Here is a 22,795-nt window from a genome sequence, read left to right as displayed (position 1 = left end):
ATCTTTCCAAGCTATATTTCAGAAAGCAAAAGATTTTTCCAATGTCAAAAGTCCAGCTTGTTAAAATGCATTGGACATGACGATCACTTTGTCACTAGTTAAGTACTTTATACCATCTCATTTACCAATAATAGATATCTTAGGAGGGCTGAAATTGTTAATTTCTTGACTAACACACATGCACATACGATAAGTGAAAACCAATTTTCGTTTTCTACAGTAATTATAAGCCAAGCATGCTAGAATTCCATATTCATTGAAGTGGATATTAAGGCACCAAAACAGAAAATTCTTTTGATAGAGATTTGAACATACTGATACATATGTTTTTCATATTAGCATGGAACTTTCAGAAACAAGCACATATTTGGCCTGGAATTTGATAGATGGTCGTAATAAAGCATAATTACTACCTATGTATATAAAAGCAAATTTGTAAAAATGAAATATAAATCAGTTGAAAATGCCACCCTTAAAACAGAACTCAATCTATTGGGAATGCTACTGCTAAAAGTGAGTGAATGAATGAAAATGAAATATAAATCAGTTAAACAACATACAACAACAACATATCCAGCCTTTATCCCACTATGTGGGGTCGGCTACATGAATTCTAGACTTCCATGTATTTCTGTCTTTTGTTATATCTTCATTTAGGCCCATACATTTCATATCAAACTTTAATGTTTCTCCCAAAGTCTTCTTGGGTCTGCCTCTACCTTTTTTTTTTTTTTACTAATTGTTCAATTTCATCAACTCTCCTTACAGGAGCGTCTCTTGGTCTTCTTCTCACATGACCAAACCATCTTAGTCTAGTCTCTTTCATCTTCTCCTCGATTGGCACTACTCCTACTTTATTACGAATAACCTCATTTCTAATTTTATATTTTCTTGTATAGCCGCACATTCATCTTAGTATCCTCATCTCCGCTACGCTTGTCTTTTGCTTATACTGGTATTTGACTGCCCAACATTCTGAGTCACACAACAAAACTGGTCTTATAGCTGTCCTCAAGAATTTTCCTTTCAGTTTTAATAGGATTTTTCCATCACATAACACTTCTGATGCATTTCTCCATTTTAGCCAACCTGCCTCAATTCTATGCGTGACATCCTCGCAAAATCCTCCATCTTTTTGAATTACTGATCCCAAATATCGAAAATGGTCTTTTCTTTGTATGATTTGGTCTTCCAATTTTATTATAACATCATTCACTCTTGCATTCTTACTAAATTTACATTCCATATATTATGTTTTCCTTCTACTTAATTTAAATCCCTTAGATTCTAAATTATTTCTCCATAACTCAAGCTTAGTGTTCACTCCCTCTTTTGTTTCATCCATCAACACTATATCATCTGCAAATAGCTTACACCATGACACCTCTATCTAAATGTGTTTAGTGAGTTCATCCATTATTAAAGCAAATAAGTATGGACTTAGTGCAGAACCTTGATGCAGTCCCATTGTAATTTTAAATGGTTCAATATCCCCTCCGCATGTTTTGACCCATGTCTCTACACTGTGATACATGTCCTTAAGAGCTTGTATAGAGGCTATTCGAACTCATTTCTTCTCTAAAACCCTCCATAATACTTCTCTAGAGACCCTATCATAGGCATTTTCTAGATCTATAAACACCATATGTAAGGCCTTCTGATGATTTCTATACCTTTCCATTAGGCACCTCAGTAGGTATATAGTTTCCATTCTTAACCTATCAGGCATGAAACAAAACTCATTTTCCACGACGTCTGTTTCTTTTCCAAGCTTTTGCTCTATTACTCTCTCCCAGAGTTTCATGGTATGGCTCATTAACTTAATTCGTCTATAATTTTCACAGTTTTGAACATCTCCTTTGTTCTTGTATATAGGAACCAAAGTACTCTTCCTCCACTCATCTGGCATCTTTTTTTATTTAAGGATCGCATTAAATAATTTCATTAGCCAGGAGATGCCATCTTCTCCCATGCATTTCCATACTTCTATTGGTATATTATCCGGTCCCACCACCTTATGATTTTTCATCTTTTTTAATGCTTGCATTATTTCTTTTAAACTTGTGCGTCAATAAAATGTATAGCTCACGTTCCCTTCGGAGTTACTATGATGTCCCAACCTAACTCTTGTGTCCCCACCATCATTAAATAATTTTGTAAAATATTCCTTCCATCTCTCCTTAATCGCTTCCTTATTCACTAATACATTTTGGTTTTCATCTTTTATGCATTTCACTTGGTTTAGATCCCCTGTTTTTCTTTCTCTTGCTTTAGCTAATTTATATATATCCCTTTCTCCATCTTTTATATTAAATCGTTTATATAGATTCTCATATGCTTTTGACCTTGCTTCACTAACAACTCTTTTTGTTGCCTTTTTCGCTTCTTTATAATTTTTTAGGTTTTCTTCATTGCTGCACTGATATACAGCCTTATAGCAAATTTACTTTTTCTAATTTTCAATTGTACCTCTTCATTCCACCACCAAGGCTCCTTAAGATTTGGGGCTCTACCATTTGTCTCTCCAAAGACTACCTTTGTCGTGCTTCTCAGGGCAGTAGCCATTTCCCTCCACATTTGGTTTGCATGTCCTTCTCCATTCTATTCCCTTCTACCTCTTAATTTTTCTTTGAAGAATAATTATTTCTCCTCTTTTAAATCCCACCATCTAATTCTTGGATTTTGTTTTCTGTGATTTTTTCTCTTTCAATTTCTTACTTGGACGTCAGGTACCAAAAGTCTATGTTGAGTAGTCAAACACTCCCCTGGTATCATCTTACAATCCCTACAACATAACTGATCCTCTTGTCTTATGAGGAAGTAATGTATTTGGGTGCTTGATGTGATATTTTTATATGTGATTAAGTGTTTGTCCCATTTTTTGAACCTAGTATTGATTATAATGAGCCTATATGCCATAGCAAAATCTAGAATAGACTTACCCTCATTATTAATTTCCCCAAATCCATACCCTCCACGCACCTCTCTATAGCAGTTTCTATCTCTACCCACGTGACCATTTAAATCACCTCCGATAATCACTTTCCCTTCTCTTGGTATCATTTGTATGAGTCCCTATAGGTCCTCCCAGAATTTTGTTTTTATCTCCTCACCTAACCTTGCTTGTGGTGCATATGCACTAAAGATATTCAGTTATTCTTCCTAGACCAACCTTCACCATAATAATCATATCCCCTGTTCTCTTTACATCCACTACCTCATCTACTAAGCTTTTATCCATAATATCCTCACTCCATTTTTTGCTCGATCATTTATTGTGTACCATATTTTATATCCAGTTTCTAATAAAGTTTTTGCTTTTTTCCCTACCCATCTCATCTCTTGAAGGCACATAATATTAATCTTTCTCCTAATCATCACATCTACCACTTCCATAGCTTTGCCTGTTAATATTCCTATGTTCCATGACCCAATCCTTAATCTATGATTTTGATTTTAGCTTTGACTTTGAATTTGATTTTGTTTTTGATTTTAGACTAGCTTCTTCACCCGCATCCGTTCAAGCAAATGCAAGGACTCTTGCTCATTTGTCACAACATATGGGCGCCAAAGCAGCGACCCTAGCTCACTTGACACTACACGCGGTTGCTATGAAGGGTTACGCCTCATCGGTTTTTCATAGTTTGTCTAGAGTAACAAACATCACAAACTAGGAGACAAACTACAGTTGTTAGGAAATTCCATAACCTAACATTAGCCTTTATGCAAGTACTTCCGAAATATCCAACTTACCATCTAGGTATGTTTAAGGGAAGCTGATATTCATATATTTGCATTTAGTTTTTTGCCCCAAAAATGTATAAATAGAAAGGTTTTATGAAGAAACAAGTTAACCTGAATAAATGAAGTCCTTGCCATTGTAGCTGAAGCCATGCTTCACAAGCGTTTCACTGCCAACACAGAAGGCATGAGATTGATTTTGGAAACACAATCATGGTAAAAAATGTCTCACAAGTAGAAATAAAGCACCTTATAGCTTCAACTCTATCAGCATGACCACTTGGCTCCCCAAATGCACTGCCATAATGAAATCTGCCACATGAAACTCCAGCTTTACTTCCAAGGAGCTCTATCATCTTCCCGACTGTCATCCGGCTGAGGATAACAAAATATTAGAAATCATTAAATACTCATGCTGAGAAATTCAACTACAGTCAGATAATAGTAACCCTCCAATTGTAAACAATAGGATTGCTATTAATGGAAAGAAATACGGAGCATGCCAAACACTACTGCCAGCAAAAGTAGTAGAATCCTCGTAAATATTAAAAGTAAAATCCAAAACAGAAAGTTTGCAGTTTTAGGTTGGCAGCTTATGTCAAAGCATATATAAAGACATTAACATAATGTCAAAATTTTTGCATGCCCTTCAACACTAAAGAAGTTTCATGTTTGCATAATTAGAAACACACGTCCATGAACACAAAATAAGAGAGAAGAAACAGACATCCGCAAAGTGACATGAAAAATGGAAAAGCCAAAAAAGGACATCTGATAACTTGTTGGAGTTACTATGACCAGAAACTTCTTGTTATCGAGAAAAGAAGAAAGAAAATACAGGCCCCAAGTGGACGAATAGGAATCTATTTATTCACTGACAACAAATATTACAATGTTGGTTTTCAATTGCAATCTTCTATGTGTAAGCATGTTCTCCTAATTATACAGAAATAACAATACATTGCATATTGACAATTTCTAACAAATTGTCCCACATTCTCCGAATCCCATACTGAGAAACTACTCAGTATTTATCCAAAACCATCGGAACCATCTGATCCAAATATTCCCCAGATTTATCCCATGTAACAATGACCCAAGGGAACAGATACTTCATGATCTTTTATCTCCTCATTAGGAATTTGTTTGGAATATGAAGATGTTAAATAGCAACTACAAATCTCCTATAGCAACTCAATGACAGAATTCAGTATTGTGGCAACATACGATACAGTGTTGATAAAAATTGTGGTGGTATAATGATAAATATGTTGCAATAACTCAAAGATTCCAAGGCACGAAAACTCGCTTTCCATAAGATTTTGTTTGTCCCAAAATGCAATGCACAAGGGATCCAAACAAGCCTTCAAGATACAATGGAATCAAGAATAATGCTTGTTGACAAATGTGCAATTTTCGAAAACAAACCCGAACACACAAAATTAATAACAAACACAAAAAGCTTTGTATTCTAATTTTGCAGTAAAAGAATACAAAGAATAGGTTTTTGTATGCACAAAAATTATGAAGTTTTATGTAAGAATGTAGGAGAAGAACAAGGAGAGAGAAACCACATGAATTCTCAAAAATCTATTTATCCAACAACACACCAATCTATTTATAGATAATGTTATAACCCTTCACCAAAGGTATAACCAATCATATGTATTACAATCCTTCACAAAGGATATAACTAACTCTTGTGTGTTACAACCCTTTACCAAAGGTACACCCCTTCACCAAAGGTTATAACCACTTAAATTAAATTTAAAACAAATGAGGCACAATCCTTTACTAAAGGTTACAATCATTCATGTGTGTAAATAGAATTTGAAAAGTTACAACCTCTAGTTCCTTGACTTGGATCTCTTCCCAAACAAGTGAAAGGTTGCAACCATTCTTTTGAAAATCTCTCCAACATTCCTCCACCATTTTCAAAATGAATGAAGTTTTGAAAAACTCGTGTAAGTTAGCTAAACTTATGCATAAATGAAGGTGTCTTTTGGACTTGAATCTTCACGTAGTAAAGGCATTTCAAATGTCAACCAAGGTGGCATGGTAGACAAGCTTTGAACCAGCGACCCTATCTGATTGCCCGGAAATACCTCACGCACTCGTTTGAACGTCTTTATTGTGTTCACAAGTATCGACACGTGAATAGGCCATGTGTCCCATATCTTGGTTTTCCTTTCATGAATATCTTGAGTAGTTTGCCAAACCACTTTGGAGACGGCGCCATCCCCGATATTCATATAAGTAAGCTTATCGAAAATGCCAACGTATCTAAAGCATTTTATAGATATCTATATAAGCCTATTAAGAGCAAATTAGCTCAACCTCCCATTATTGATCTCTACCTTGGGACTAACTTAAATGTTTGCAATCACTCATATGACGTACTTTACTCATTGAACCTAAAATCTTGATGTTCCAAGCGTTAGGTCGAGTTTCCATCATTGATGATTATGAATTGGCCACAATCCCATTCCCTTTGACGTTTTAGAAACTAAATCCCTTGCAAGGCCTTTCGTCAAAGGATCCACCAAGTTTTGACTTGACTTCACATAGTCCACGGTAATGACTCCATCTGAGATCAATTGTCTAACCATACTTGTCTTAACCCAACGTGTCTAGACTTGCCATTATATATTTGGCAATATACTCTAGACAACATAGCCTCACTATCACAATGGATAGAAACCAGAGGCATAAGTTTAAGCCAAATAGGAATTTCAATCAACAAATTCCTTAGCCATTTCGCTTCTTTACTACACGAAGCTAATGCTATAAACTCCTCGGCCATGGTGGAATCCGCTATACAAGTTTGTTTCTTTGAACCTCATGATATAGCACCTCCACCAAGTGTGAAAATCCATCCACTTGTTGATGCATGATCTTCTCGATCAGTGATCCAACTAGCATCTGTGAATCCTTCTAAAACTAAAGGATAACCAAAGTAATATATGCCATAATTCATGGTTCATTTTAGATATTTCAGAACTCTATAAACTCCTTGCCAATGTAATAGGCTTGGATTGCTCATATACCAGCTCATTTTCCAACGGCGAAAGCAATATCCAGTCTTGTAGATGTCATAGCATACATAAGACATCCAATAACACGAGCATACTCTAATTGAGATACCGCTCTACCGGTGTTAGAATACATTCTAACATTTGGATCAAATGGAGTAGATACAAACTTGCAATCAAAATGATCAAACTTTTTCAACACTTTTTTGATATAGTGTGATTGAGTAAGAATGCCCAAAATCACATCTGCAAGTCCCATATCTTTCATATCAAAGTTGGATGATAACAATGACTTAGTAGTTTTTATGACTTCCAAGTCCGTTCCAAATATTAACATATCATTCACATACAGACAAATGATAACACCCTTGTGCCCTTTAAACTTGCTATACACACATTTGTCTGATTCATGGATTTTAAATCCACTGGCAACAACAATTTTGTCAAACTGCTCATGCCATTGCTTAGGTGCCTGTTTAAGTCCATACAATGATTTAATCAATTTACACACCTTTTTTTCTTGTCCTAGTAAGATAAACCCTTCTGGCTACTCCATATATATTTCTTCATCCAATTCTCCATTTAGGAAAGCTGTTTTAATATCCATTTGATGGATTTCAAACTTATATATGGATGCCAAAGCAATCAATGTTCTTATAGTAGTCGTCCTAGCAACTGGTGCGTAGGTATCAAAGTAATCAAGGCCTTCCTTTTGAGTGAAGCCTTTAGCTACTAACCTTGCTTTAAACTTGTCTAAGGTCCCATCTACTTTCATCTTCTTCTTGAAGATCCACTTACAACCAATAAGTCTAGAACCCGGAGGAAGATCTACCAACTTCCAAGTCTTGTTATTCATAATAGATGACATTTCTTCATCTATTGCTTCTTCCAAAAGGTGGAATCATTAGATTTCATTGCCTCTTCATACGTGAGAGGATCAAACTCAATTGACTGCGTAATTGTAGTTTGATTTATGTGTGAGTCCCTAGTACCTTCCACTAGATGCATAATGAAATCGGGTCCAAAAGTTTTCTCTTTTCTAGCCCTTTTACTCCTCCTCAACTTTGGAGGTTCTTCATTAGCATTTCTTTTATTATCCTCTCTTACTACCGGTTCAACGGCATTTGAATCTGTAGGTTTAGGAATAGTAGTAAAGTTATTCTCATAGAATATAGCATCTCTAGACTCTATCACGGTATTAACTTCAACCGAACTATTAGGTTCTATAACTAGAAACCTGTACCCTTTACTATGTTCTGCATATCCTAAGAATATGCATTCTATTCCTTTTTCACCCAATTTTTTAATCTTTGGATCAACTAACCTAACAATAGCTCTACAACCCCAAACACGTAGACAAGACAAGTTATGTTTTCTATTCTTCCAAAGTTGATATGATGTAACTTTATTTCCTTTACTAGGTACTCGGTTAAGAATATGACAAGCCGTTAGCAATGCTTCTCCCTAGTATCCTTTACTAAAACTCGAGTTACTAAGGATAGCATTAACCATTTCCATTAAAGTCTTATTTTTCCTTTCTGTTACACCATTTTGTTGAGGGGTGTAAGCAATTGAAGTCTCATGTACAATTCCTACATCTTCACAAAATTTAGGGAAATGATATTCACCACCCCTATCATTTCTAAGGCATTTAATTTTAGTATTGCACAAGTTTTCTACTTCAGCCGAATATATCTTGAATTTTTCTATTACTTCATCTTTAGTACGCATAAGATACACAAAACAAAACTTAGAAAAATCATCAATAAAAGTCACAAAATAAAGTTTCCCTCCTCTAGTAGGTGTACTATGTAAATCGCATACATCACTATACACAAGTTCAAGTAAAGAGGTTTTTCTTTCAATTTTAGGAAATGGTGTTTTTGTGATTTTAGTTTGTGCACATACTTTGCATTTCCCTTCCATGTCATGTTTGCAATTAGGAATTAATTCGAGTACACTCATATCATGTAACCTTCTATTGTTAACATGTCCTAAACGTGAATGCCATAAAGATCTTTATCAACAACAATGTAAACGAAATTTGTAGTTTTTTTCATAGTATTGAGTTTGAACATTCTATCACAATAGAATCCTTTCCCAACAAAGACACCTCCCTTAGACAACAAAAACTTATTTGACTCAAATACAAGTTTGAAACCAAACTTATTAAGAAGACTACCAGACACAAGATTCTTTCTAACTTCCGGCACATGGTAAACATCGGTGATAGTGAGAGTCTTCTCAGAAGTAAATTCTAATTTGATGTTGCCTTTGCCAAGCACAGCTGCGGTGGTGGAATTTCCCATATAGAGGGTTTTTCCATCTTCAATAGATTCATAAGTGGCGAATAGGTTTCGATTCTTACATACATGCTTAGTGGCACCCGAATTGATCCACCACTCATTTTCATTCTCCACCATGAACACCTCACTTATCATAGCCATGAAGTTGGAGTTTCCATCTTGCTTTTGCTTCTTCAAAAGGCGGCATTCCTTTTTGATGTGACCCATCTTACCACAATTGTAACATGACCCTTTTTTCTTCTTCGAGTCCTTGTCCTTGAAGTCAAATTTTCTCTTCTTGCTATTTTTTGAAGAGTTTTGTTTTCCCTCCTTCCTTTTGTTGGTACCTTTTCATCCTCCACCACATGAACATTAGAAGATTAGCCATTGTTTTCATTAGAGTTATTCAATCTAAAGTCCTCTTCTATTCGAAGATGCCGGCCCAACTCCTTAAGGGAAAGATCATCCTTTCTATGTTTGAGATTCTTTTTATAATCTTTCCAACCAGGAGGAAGTTTATCAATGATAAATGATACAACAAAGGATTCGTCGATTTTCATGTCATGTTGTTGAAATTGGTTACAAATGTGAACTATTTCATGAAATTGTTTAATTACCTTTTGATTGTCCACCATACGATATTGATGAAATTTAGAGGCTAGAAATTTCTTACTCGTGACATCCTCGGACATGTACTTAGCCTCCAAAGTATCCCAAATCTCCTTTGCACTCTTCTTGCTATGGTATTGGTCAAACAAAGCATCTGACATAGCATTGCAAATGTGCCCTTTGCAAATGTAGTCATCTTGATCCCATTTTTGCCTTGCCCTTGCATTTGCCAAACTTTCTTCTTCAGTTTCCTTCGGTCTTGGTGTTGTAAGCACATATACCACATTAAGTGTGGTAAGGAAAAAATGTAGTTTATTTTGCCAACAACGGAAATTAGATCCTTCAAATCTCTCTAATTTCATAAAATCAACAGCAAAGTCTCGTAGAGAAGAAGTCGGTGGAGCCATCACAATTTCAAACAACAAAGTCTTAAGATTGTTGATAAAAATTGTGGTGGTATAATGATAAATATGTTGCAATAACTCAAAGATTCCAAGGCACGAAAACTCACTTTCCTTAAGACTTTGTTTGTCCCAAAATGCAATGCACAAGGGATCCAAACAAGCCTCAAACATACAAAGGAATCAAGAATAATGTTTGTTAACGAATGTGCAATTTTCGAAAACAAACCCGAACACACAGAATTAATAATAAACACAAGAAGCTTTGTATTCTAATTCTACAGTAAAAGAATACAAAGAATAGGTTTTTGTATGCACAAAAATTATGAAGTTTTATGTAAGAATGTAGGAGAAGAACAAGGAGAGAGAAACCACATATGTATTATAGACAATGTTACAACCCTTCACCAAAGGTACAACCAATCATATGTATTACAATCCTTCACAAAAGATATAACTAACTCTTGTGTGTTACAACCCTTTACCAAAGGTATACCCCTTTACCAAAGGTTATAACCACTTAAATTAAATTTAAAACAAATGAGGCACAATCCTTTACTAAAGGTTACAACCATTCATGTGTGTAAATAGAATTTGAAAAATTACAACCTCTAGTTCCTTGACTTGGATCTCTTCCCAAACAAGTGAAAGGTTGCAACCATTCATTTGAAAATCTCTCCAACATATAGTTGGTAGTACTCTGTAAGTTCACAATATGGCTGAAACTCTATAGCGAGTGAAACTTCCACCAATCTACCATCTGCAACAAGGAATACTCAAGTCCCACAACCTCCAATCAGTCTCGATAATCATTCTCTCCAGATCACTTAGTATAACCTGAATGGAACCAACTTCAAAGAATGGTTCTAGTCAATTTTGCTGGTGATCCGAGGAAAGGGCAAGATTAGATATCTAAATGGGATGGTTTCTAACCAAGCACTAATTTAGCAAATCATTGTGTGTGGGAGGTTGAAAACTCTATTGTAATGGCAGGGTTAGTCAATTCTAAGGAGCCAAAGATTCCAAGGACCTACTTATTCTACAAGACAACCTAGGAGATTTCGCGAGCTGTGGAAGAAATCTACTTGGACATGGAGAACACTACCCACAGCTTTCAGATTCATTCTACCATCCGGACAACAAGGCAAGGTAATAGTTTAGTCACTGAATATTATAATGCCTTAATTGAATTGTGGCAAGAGATGGATCTATTCCACGAGATTAATTGGGAGTGTGCTGAAGATGGAAAGAAGTATGAAAAGATGGTAGAAAAAGAGGGTGTTTGATTTTTTGTATGGTCTAAATTCTGATCTTGATGAAACCAAACCCTTTCTATCAATAAAGGAAGTCTTTCCATAAGTAAGAAGAGAAGAAAGCAAGAAAAAAGTGATGCTTAATCCTTTAGGGGTAACCAATTCTGTTGTAAACTTATAGACATCAGCATTGGTGTCCTAAGGATAAAAACATCTAATCCATCCAAAGGAGAGCCATTGTCAACAAGGGAGTAGCCAATCTTGTCCTTATTCTCAGACAAGATCAGACTAGCAGTGATTGGGATTGATTGGCAATGATTGATATTGGTTTCCTAAAACCAATGATGTTTCTTCTAGAAGATAGATTGTTGTATATTTCTATGATTTGTTGTATCCTAAGTTTCCAAAATCAGATTTGGAAACTTTCTTATTTTGTTTCTTAGAATCTTCCTAATTTAGTAGGAAGTCTAGTATATATTTTACATAACCCTTCAAAGGGAAAGAAGATTGACAACAATTTTTCACGTCTTCCTTGACATGGTATCAGAGCCATAAGAGTATAGGCGCTGTTTTTGATTATCGTGGCCTTCATCAATCTTCTTTTCAAGACAATATGTCTCATAATCAAAACCCTATACCAGACTCAGCTGATTCCAGCAACACAACAAAAACTCTGTTTGCTAGAATCAATAGTGGAGGATCAAGGGTGAGTTACAGAACCTTCAAGCAGCTTCTCGGTTGAATGGTAAGAACTACTTGAAGTGATCCCAATTAATTCGTATGTTCCTAAACGGAAAAGGGAAGTTGAGCCACTTGTTGGGAACAGGTCCCATGGAGGGAGATCCAACGTTTGCAGCATGGGTTGAGGAGAATTCCTTGGTGATGTCTTGGTTATGAAACTCCATGGTTCAGAGATCAATGATATGGTGATGTTCTTGACAATAGCCAAGGACATTTGGGAGGCAATTAAGCTTACCTACTACAAGGTTCATGATGCAGCATAGATCTACGAGATAAAGACTAAAGTGGCAGCCACCAAGCAAGGAACAAGGACCATTACAGAGTATGCAAATCTATTGTCGAATTGGGTCATTACTTGTAAAAACTGAGAGCTAAAATAATTTCATTCCTACTAAATTATGTACACGATTAATCCTCGTATAGAGGAGGAAAAGATACAACATAGGAAACTTTATCAAATAAGAAAGGAAAGAAATATGTGTAGCCTTTTAGGTAAGTTTCCTAAGCCTGATTTAAGCAAGTATCCTAAATAGATTTGGAAACACCTAATAGGAAACTTATAAATACAACCACAAAGATCAGCACAACTCACGCCTTCACTTCTTTCAACTATTCACGAGATTCAACACCCCCCCTCAAGCTGGAGAGTGTATATCTATCATTCCCAACTTGCATGTTAGATCCTCAAATCTCTTAACTGCTAGCCCTTTGGTTAACACATCTGCCACTTGTTCCTCGGATGGAACATAAGATACATGGATTAGGCCTCCATCCAAATTTTCTTTAAAAAAGTGCTGGTCTATTTCAATATATTTTGTCTTGTCATGTTGGACAAGATTGTGGGCAATGTTGATGGTCGATTGGTTCTCACAAAAAAGCCTAACTAAGCCTTGACCCTTGATCTTCAAATCTTTTAGGATGATTCTTAGCCATAATAACTCACATAGGCCGAGAGCCATTGCTTTAAACTCTGCCTCTGCATATGATCTTGCCACAACACTTTGTTTTTTGCTCCTCCAAGACACAAGGTTTCCACCTCAAAATACATATTACCCACTTGTTGATCTTCTATCAATAAGTGATCTAGCATAGTCTGCATCTGTGAACCATTTAATGTCCAATTCTCCCCCTGACTTGAACAAGATTCCCTTACCTGGAGTAGTTTTTAGATAACTCAAAAAAATTTTCTCACTGCCTGCATATGCTCTTTTGTTTGGCAATGCACAAATTGGCTCACTAGGCCGACAACAAAGGCAATGTTAGGCCTAGTGTGAGAGAGATAGATTAGTCGGCCCACTAGACTTTGGTACCTTCCCTTGTCAACCGGTTGACAGCTAAGATTAATCCACAACTTGCTATTAGGCTCTACTGGAACATTAAATCCTCTTCCACCTGATACTCCCGTTTCAACCAATAAGTCTAGCACATATTTCCTTTGGGAGAGAAATATTCCAACCTTAGAATAGGAAACTTCAATTCCTAGAAAATATTTGAGAAGACCAAGGTCTTTAATCTCAAACTCCCTAGCTAACCTTGTCCTTGAGAGTATTTTTGTCTCTAACAGCTACCCTCCTAATTAACAGACTGCCCTCACAATCTCTTGAGTCTCATAGTCCAATTCAATTGTTAATCAAACACTTTCCCAATGTTCATGTGTCTAGCCACTGGAAACCCAAGATATTCGGGTGTGTCTTATGTTCATGTCCCAATTGCTAATAGATGAAAATTAGATCTTTGGGCCCTAAAGCGCATATTCATTGGATATTCCCCTACTCAAAAAGGCTATCGATGCTGTCATCCACCCTCCAAGAAATTCTTTGTGTCAGCCAATGTAACCTTTGCAGAGACTGATCCTTACTTTAGCCATTCCAATTCTCAGGAACAGAACCTATCGATGGTTACCCCTTATTCTTATTGATCCTGATTTATCATCCTTCACAATTCCTTCACAATTCCCTCAACTATTTTGAAGGACTCACTGGGTATGACATCAAAGGAGTCTTCACTAGAGACTCCACAACCACTGCAGGTGTATTCAAGAAGGAAAAGGCTAGATCTTGCTCCTATGCAAGCCTCAACATCCAAGGCAAGCCCTAACCCTGCTCTAGGTAACACTAACAATTTAGACAATCCTACAGACGAATCACCAGGTAACTCCTTTAATTATTCTTTAATACCTAATGATGGGCCTACTGAACCTATACTCAAAACAGAAACCTCTAAATTTGATCTTGACTAGCCTATTGCACTTAGAAAGGGTACTAGAGCATGCGCACCAAACATCCCTTACACTTGTTCCTATCTTATGCTAAGCTTTCATCCCCACACAAAGCCTTTCTTACCAATCTTCATACCATTCCTATCCCCAAAACTTTTTCTGAGGAAGTAAGGAATAAGAATTGGAAGAATGCTATGGAGACTAAGATGGCAGCCCTAGAAAAAAACCAAACGTGGGAGCTTGTGCAGTTGCCTAAAGGGAAACATCCAGTAGGCTGCAAATGGGTGTATACAATGAAATACAAGTCTAATGGGTCATTAGATAGATACAAAGTTAGGTTGGTGGCTAAGGGGTATACACAAGTATATGGGATAGACTACGTAGATATCTTTGCACTGGTTGCAAAGCTAAACACAGTCAGGGTCCTTCTATCTTTGAAAGCTAATCTAGGCTGGCCACTACAATAATATGATGTAAAAAATGCATTTTTTCTTTTGAAACTAGAAGAGGAGGTTTACATGGAAGTAACACTAGGATATGGCCCAACAACGAAGGAGAAGGTAGTTTGCAAACTAAAAAATGCAAACTGAAAAAGGCCCTATATGGACTAAAACAATCCCCAAGGGCCTAGTTTGGCCAGTTTACAAATGTAATGCTTGGCATGGGATATAAGCAAAGCCAAGGGGATAATAACCTATTTATCCATCACTCGGCCACGAGGGGAGTGACAATTCTCATAGTATATGTGGATGACATTGTGGTCACCAGCAATGATGAGGAAGGCATGAGCAAGTTAAAGGAGTGTTTGCTAAGTGAATTTGAAATTAAGGATTTGGGGAGATTGAAATATTTTTTTGGGCATTGAAGTGCACATTCAAAAGAGGAAATTTTCATTTCTTAGCAAAAGTATATAATAGATCTCCTAACCGAGACTGGAATGCTTGGTTGCAAGGTAATAGACACCCCCATTGAACCAAATCACAAGTTGGGGGAAGTTTTAGAAGATAGTATGGTTGATAAGGGGTCCTATCGAAGGTTGGTTGTAAAGTTAATTTATCTAGCTCATACTCGGCCAGACATTGCCTATGTAGTGGGAGTTGTCAGCCAATTCATGCACAATCCCAAAGAGGCTCACTTAAGGGCAATGTATAGGATCCCAATTTACTTGAAGGGAACAACCGAGAAAGGTATTTTGTTCAAGAAGGGAGAGGCTATGTCACTTGAAGCTCACACGAATGCTGACTATGCAGGATCCCTTATGGATAAGAGGTCCACATTAGGCTATTGCACCTTTTTAAGAAGTAATTTGGTGACATAGAGCAACAAAAAACAAAGTGTTGTGGCTCGGTTTAGCGCAAAAGCTGAATTTAGATCTATGGCACTAGAAATGTGTGAGCTATTGTGGCTGAAAATACTACTAGATGACCTTAAGATTGAGTGGATAGCACCTATGAGGCTTTATTGTGATAATAAATCAGCAATTAACATTGCTCACAATCCAGTTCAACATGACAAAACAAAGCATGTTGAAGTGGATAGATATTTTATTAAAAAAAAGTTAGATAGTGGCAATATGTACTCCTTTATATCTCCTCAAGTGACCAATAGGCGGATGTGTCGACTAAAGGACTACCAGCAGCTGGTTTCCACAAATTGATGAGCAAGATTGGGATGTACGATATCTACTCCTAATCTTAAGAGGGACTATTAACGAGGGAGCAACCAATCTTGTCCTTATTCTCAGGCAAGATCAGACCAGCAGTGATTAGGGTTGATCGGTAGTGATTGATATAGGTTTCCTAAAACCAATGATGTATCTTCTAGAAGATAGATTGCTGTATATTTCTAAGATTTGTTGTGTTCTAAGTTTCCAAAATAAGATTTGGAAACTTTCTCATTTTGTTTCTTAGAATCTTCCTAATTTGGTAGGAAGTCTTGTATATATTTTACATAACCCTTCAAAGGGAAAGAAGATACATTTTTCACGTCTTTCTTGACAACCACAAAAGGATAAACCTTGGTGTGATCACTGCAATAAGCTATATCACACAAAGGAAACTTGCTGGAAAATTCATGGAAAACCAATAAACTGGAAGCCTAGAAATCAAAAGAAGGGAAATGAAGCAGCCTATGGAGGAGAAGTGGAAACCGAAAAATCAACCAACCTAATTCTATTTACAGATCAGTTGGAGATGCTACAACAACTATTGAGCCAAACCAAGATGACTAAATTTGAGACAAATGAAGCTCCTAACCCAGTAATGTCTCTTGCCAAACAAGGTATACCTAGACACTCTCTAATCTCTTTCAAATTCCCTATAGACTGCTGGATAATCGACATAGGTGCCTCAGATCACATGACTGGATCTTTGAAAGTACTATCAACCTATGAACCTTGTGATCAAGGTTTTCCAATCTCAATGGCTGATGGTACCACATCCATGGCTCAAGGGAAAGGTACAGCCAATGTGGCAGGCCTAAAATTGAAATCAATATTGTTTGTGCCTAATCTAAAGTGCAACCTGCTATTAGTAAGTAAGTTAACCAAATAAGAGAAGTGTTTGGCAACATTCTTTCCTTCCTATTGTGAATTTTAGGATCTATCATTGAGGAAGATGATTGGCAATGCTGACGAGAAAGGAGACCTCTACTACATTTCAAAGAATGGTCAATTCCTTGGATTTAGCTCTCAACTCCAAACTTATGCTATGGCACCAGCGTTTAGGACACCCTAGTTTCAATTATCTCAAAGTCTTCTATCCCTATCTTTTCATTAATAAAAGAAGTCATTCCTTTCATTGTTAGCAATGCATCCTTGCTAAACAAACCAGAATTTCTTATCCATCTCATACATATAAACCTACAAAACAGTTTTATTTGATTCATAGTGATATCAGGGGGACAACAAGAACTTCTAATTTGACTAACACTCAATGGTTTATCACATTTATAGATAAGCACACAAGGGTTAGTTGGGTGTTCCCAACCCTTATTAACAGGCTTCCTCCCAAAGTAATTTCATTTAGAACCCCTTTGAGTGTCCTACTTGATTCCTATCCTGGTTATAATCGGGTTCTAAATTCCCTATCACCAAAAGTCTTTGGGTGCATTGTGTTTGTTTATAAACATCAACCATCTCAATCTAAACTTAAACCTAAAGCCCTTAAATGCATATTTGTTTGGTATTCTCCCACTCAACAAGGCTACAAGTGCTACCATCCTTCTACAAGACGTTTCATTATATCATGTGATGTGTCATTCCTTGAACATCAACTATTTTTTCATACCACTCTGCAGGAACAAAGGCCCAGTGTAGAACAATGGGACTCTATTTTGCCTTTACCCATGATCCACGATCTTGAACCTCCTATTGTCATTAAATCAGCCACTAGACCTCCTATTCCTATTGAAACTTCAATGTCTAATTCAGTGGGAGATCAAGAAGACAGGATTCAAGAAAATCTAGCCTTGGATAAACCATTTTTGGTATATTCTAGAAGGCCTCATGATCCTCTGCCAAACCCAATGTTTGATCTAGAGATAGGTCCAAAAATTGAGGGCAGTGACAGCATGAAAAAGGCTACTTCCAATAGGTTTGATGATCTTGATATCCCTATAGCTCTAAGGAAAGAGGTAAGATCATGTACAAAGCATACTATTTCAAATTTTGTGGGATATTCAAAGCTATCTCCACAGTTCAAGGCCTTCACAATCAGCATTGATGATGTAGAGATTTCTAAGGATATACATCACGCATTGCAAGATGAGAAGTGGAAGGAGGAAATAATGAATGAGATATAAGCCCTAGAAGCTAATGGCACTTGGGATATTGTCAATCTACCAGCTGGAAAGAAAGTTGTTGACAACAAATGAGTGTTTATAGTCAACTATCAATCTAATGGCATCATTGATAGGTATATGGCAAGATTAGTAGCCCAAGGGTTTACCCAAACCCAAGGACTAGATTATGAGGAGACTTTTGCTTCGATGGCCAAACTTAATTTGAGTGTTCCTTTCAGTGGCTATTAATCTAGATTGGAAACTGCATCAGCTGGACATCAAGAATCCATTCTTGAATGGGGAACTAGAAGAGGAAATTTATTTGACGATTCCCTCGAGTTTTGAGACAAAAAACACAATAGGAAAGGTATGCAAGCTAAATAAGTCACTATACGATCTAAAGCAGTCTCCAAGGGCCTAGTTCAAATGATTTAGTGACACCATTATTCAGTTGGGATACAAACAAGGGCAAACATGCCATACCCTTTTTACAAAAATTAAAGCAGATGGAAGGAAGACAATTCTTATTGTCTACGTGGATGATATTATCATCACAGGAGACAATGCACTAGAAATTGAGCATCTAAAAGGAAAGCTAAGGGCTGCATTTGAAGTAAAAGATTTAGGAGAATTAAAATATTTTTTTGGGATGGAAGTAGCAAGAAGCAAGAAAGGGATCTGTATATTTCAAAGGAAATACATGATTGATCTAATACCCCCTTAGAACCTAATTGGAAGAATAAAGAAGACAACAAATAGATGTATCAAGTTGACAAAGGGAGATATCAGCGTTTAGTAGACAAGTTGATTTATTTATCACTCACAAAACCTGACATTACATATGTTGTAAGCATAGTAAGTCAGTTCATGCATCACCTACAAAAAGGCATCTTGAAGCTGCCCATCATATTCTCAGGTACATAAAAGGAACACCCGGGAAAGGACTCTTGTTTAAGAAGAGTCAAGATAGAAGAATTAATGCATTTGTGGATGTTAATTGGGTTGGTTCTATTGAAGACAACAGGTCTACATTTGGTTTTTGTACAAAACTATGGGGGAATTTGGTAACCTGGAGAAGCAAGAAGCAATTAGTAGTGACAAGAAGCAGTGCAGAAGCAGAGTTTAGAGCTATTGCACAAGGGATATGTGAGGTTATTTGGGTGGAGAAAATGATGGAAGACTTACAACTTTCAGTGTCCTCGCCAAAATTTTTTTACTATGACAGCAAGTTGACCATTAGCATTGTGAATAATCCGGCACAACAAGAATGGATGAAACGTGTGAGAATTGACTGGCACTTTGTCAAGAAAGAAATAAAAAGAGGAGATATAAGTCTAACCTATATCCCTATTGAGTTTCAAGAGGCAAACATTCTTACTAAAGCAATACATAAGCAAGGATTTGAATCTATTTGAGGCAAGTTGGGAACGATAAATATCTATTCACCAACTTGAGGGGGAGTGTTGGAGAAGATAAAGGAGAAAATTTAAGCTATGGCTGAGAGGATTAGAAGAGAAGATATTAAAACTAAAGATGAAGGAGATATCCAATTGGAAGGATAGGATATTCCCTTAAATCAAACAAGGAATTCCTGGTTTAAAATTGATCTTAATCTAAGGTATGTTGTTGTAATCTATACCTAAATATTAGGAGTGTAATCTAGTCCTAAATACTAGGAGTTTTCTTAGGAAACTTTGTGTATATATTTGCATATCACAGTTCAATGATATTCATGGAAGTTATTCCATTCATTAAACTTCCACTAAGTTTACTTTTCAAGATGAATAAAACTAGGTACCGCACAGATTAATAATTACAAGATGGATCCAAACCTATAGAAAAACAGAAGGTTCTCACTCAAATATGAATGATACAGTCAGCATTCCCCTAACATTTACAATTTCTGTAGCCTGTTCCAAGCCCAAGGAGAGTTGCCACCGATCCTAAGAATTATTCAATGGGGCATTCTTCTATTAAACAGCAAGTGTATAACCAATGTAAGAAGATATATAGCAAGTTGATACTTCATTAAGTTAAACAGAAAATTAATTACCATATAATAAAAATGTTAGGTCTTAGTTGATTTCAGGAAAAACTTAAGGTCATCATTTTCAAATGCAGGTGCTACTTCAGGTTTTCATATTATTGGAAATTAGAGCTTGCAGATACCGTATTAGGTTACCACTGATTCTAAAACTGAACTTGCTATACATTATTAAACGGGCTTAACAATGTATATCAAGCATTCTAACATAAAAAACCAATACAATCTAGGAGAAAATAGTTAGAAAAATGAGAGGGTCTAAGATAATAGATCTATCAAGAAGCTGGGCATGGCACTGACCAAATACAACAATTAAAAAATTCATTTCAGATGGTTTCATTAATGATAAAATGAGTTATTGCCATTTGAAATGATAGAACAATGCACATCCTAGACCACTTGATGTTCCTGTAAACGTGTAGGGTGGCAAAACAAATCGAAGGCTGAAGCACCAATCAAGGAGATGTAAAGGACACGAACACCTCAAACTGAACAAATGAAATTGATCCATGTATGAAGAAATAGGTGAACTGGGCCAAAGGTTGATGAGTTTAATAGAATATTAGAATAGAACCAAACTAGATTAGATTAGATTACCTTGGAAATCCATGAGGGTTCATGATCAAATCAGGGCAAATGCCACGTTCAGAAAATGGGAAATCTTCTTGTTGGATGATGGTGCCACAAACACCTTTCTGCCCATGTCTACTACTAAACTTGTCACCAACCTGAATAAATTAAACAAACTATCCATGAGAGAGAGACGAACCATACAAAACAATTCTCACTTTTGTGCTATACCAAGTTGAAATGGATTTTCTTACCTCTGGCCTACGGGTATGACGGATCATAAATTTTATACATAAATTGTTATTCTTATCAGAGCAGAGAGCAACTCTATCCACCACAGCTGTCTCCCCTTCTGGACCTTTGTATGTTTGTCTGCTGGGCTTATACTGACTGCATGTTCTTATGGTTAATTAGATTTTTTTGCTACCAGCACAATAACCAGATTATTCCATCATAAAGCAAGAACACCGACCTATCTGATAATCCCATTGTTGATGTAATTGGTGGCCCCCTTGTAACAACAGGTGACTGCTTATTGATATAGATGTCATGTGGTCTTATTATTTCTCCAGGAGCAGCCAGTCCATCATCATCCAGTATCTGAATAAGTGGGAATATTTTCAGCCACATAATAAAAACTTATGTCTGAGATTTGATCAATATTTAAAAACGAAAAAACAATAAAGGTATGAAAACTTATATTGAAAAACCAACTATGAATTTCATCTCATATATGCACTGGACACTCAACTGGACAACAATAGCAGTTCCAAGTGAACATTCCAGTTCTGACAATGTAAGAATCCCAGAGTTAATATAATAGATGATTATTGGACTGGCACAACTAGTTCTGAAGTCAGTTTGGCCACCCAACAGCAAAATAGAAGCCAGCATATCACGGTAGTTTAGAGGTCCTGTAAGTATGCACCCTGGCTTGCAAATCTAATATTATTACCATATGGCTACTTTTTCATTTCTATTTTCTGATAAGAAGCCTTTATGCCTAGTGCAGCCAATAACATGGTGAACAGAAACCTGGAAGTTTAAAATTTTGTGCCACCTTTTGGGACTTGCTTGGTGATTAATACCCTGAATATATTTTTGTGAACTTTTTGACTTCATTGTTTTACCAAGTTGCATCCTAACTTGCGCTATCTAGTAACTTGGGAGTATAGTAATTTAAGTTATAAAGGAATTTTGGATAGTCAAAATAGTATTTTGTAGCAACTAGAAAGTTGTATTTTGATTAAGTATTTTTATATTTGAAGATATACAGCATTTAATAGGAGTTGTAAATCAAATCAAGTTTCATATACCCATATTAATATCCAAGGAAATGAAATTACTGGAAAACTTGCTCAAATGCAAATATCTCCTAAATAGAAAATGTAGACCTCGAAAATGCTTTTCTCCAAAAATGTTTTGAATGTGGAAAACTCCTAAATTAGTTTTCCAATTTTTCCTTACTGATTTGAAGATTTAGAAAATATGGTTCACTAGAAAATATTTCCCCAAATTATCTCCATGTCCTTCTCTAACACAAGCTACACAAGAAAAACTTCTCTCTCTCTCTCTCTCTCTCTCTCTCTCTCTCTCTCTCACACACACACACACCCACACCCATGTGCCAATGCACATACTCCAGTTTTCTAGGTTTGAAATTAGTTGTTTGTACTTCCAACATTTGAATGCATTTTACAAATTTTCTATAGAAAATGAAAGCTAGAGATTTTAATGAAAATTGAAGATAGAAAAATGGAAAACATTTTCCACAAAAACACCCCCTTGGATACTTGAATGGCTTTTCTTGAACCTCAACTAAGTTGGAACTCAACTCATATATGATATATATAATGACTATGGTTCTTAATTGTCCAACTCCTACATTTTTTTTTAATAGAAGTCTAATGTCTTCACAACAAAGTGGAGTATTGAACAACATGAAGTTATGATTCACAAAGGAAGATAATAACTGAAGAACAAAGGCTCACAGGAAAATTTAGCATTAGTGTAAAGTAAGGATATTAAAATTTTAAGTGCCCCCTGAAATAAAACCTTGCGACGATTTTGTTAAAAAGAATAATGGAAATAGCTGCAATCAACAAAGTAAAAGATTTATGG

The 22,795-nt window shown here is 36.2% G+C and overlaps 1 protein-coding gene across 3 annotated transcripts in view; it reads right to left on the bottom strand.

Annotated features, from left to right (window-relative positions):
• The window catches only part of LOC127787935 (DNA-directed RNA polymerase III subunit 2), a 125,502-nt gene that overhangs the window by 40,371 nt on the left and 62,336 nt on the right, over positions 1 to 22,795 (bottom strand). For all 3 annotated transcript variants that reach the window (XM_052316019.1, XM_052316017.1, XM_052316020.1), the window contains 5 exons: positions 21,147 to 21,274; positions 20,929 to 21,064; positions 20,702 to 20,832; positions 3,991 to 4,116; positions 3,856 to 3,911 (listed from right to left, as the gene is read on the bottom strand). In XM_052316019.1, the coding sequence (XP_052171979.1) occupies positions 3,856 to 3,911; positions 3,991 to 4,116; positions 20,702 to 20,832; positions 20,929 to 21,064; positions 21,147 to 21,274 (577 nt within the window). The remainder of the gene's footprint in view (positions 1 to 3,855; positions 3,912 to 3,990; positions 4,117 to 20,701; positions 20,833 to 20,928; positions 21,065 to 21,146; positions 21,275 to 22,795) is intronic.

The sequence above is a fragment of the Diospyros lotus genome, chromosome 13 (assembly GCF_014633365.1).
Source record: "Diospyros lotus cultivar Yz01 chromosome 13, ASM1463336v1, whole genome shotgun sequence".
Classification (NCBI taxonomy): domain Eukaryota; kingdom Viridiplantae; phylum Streptophyta; class Magnoliopsida; order Ericales; family Ebenaceae; genus Diospyros; species Diospyros lotus.
Note: the sequence above shows the minus strand (reverse complement) of the source record. Positions and strands in the feature narration are given on the sequence as shown.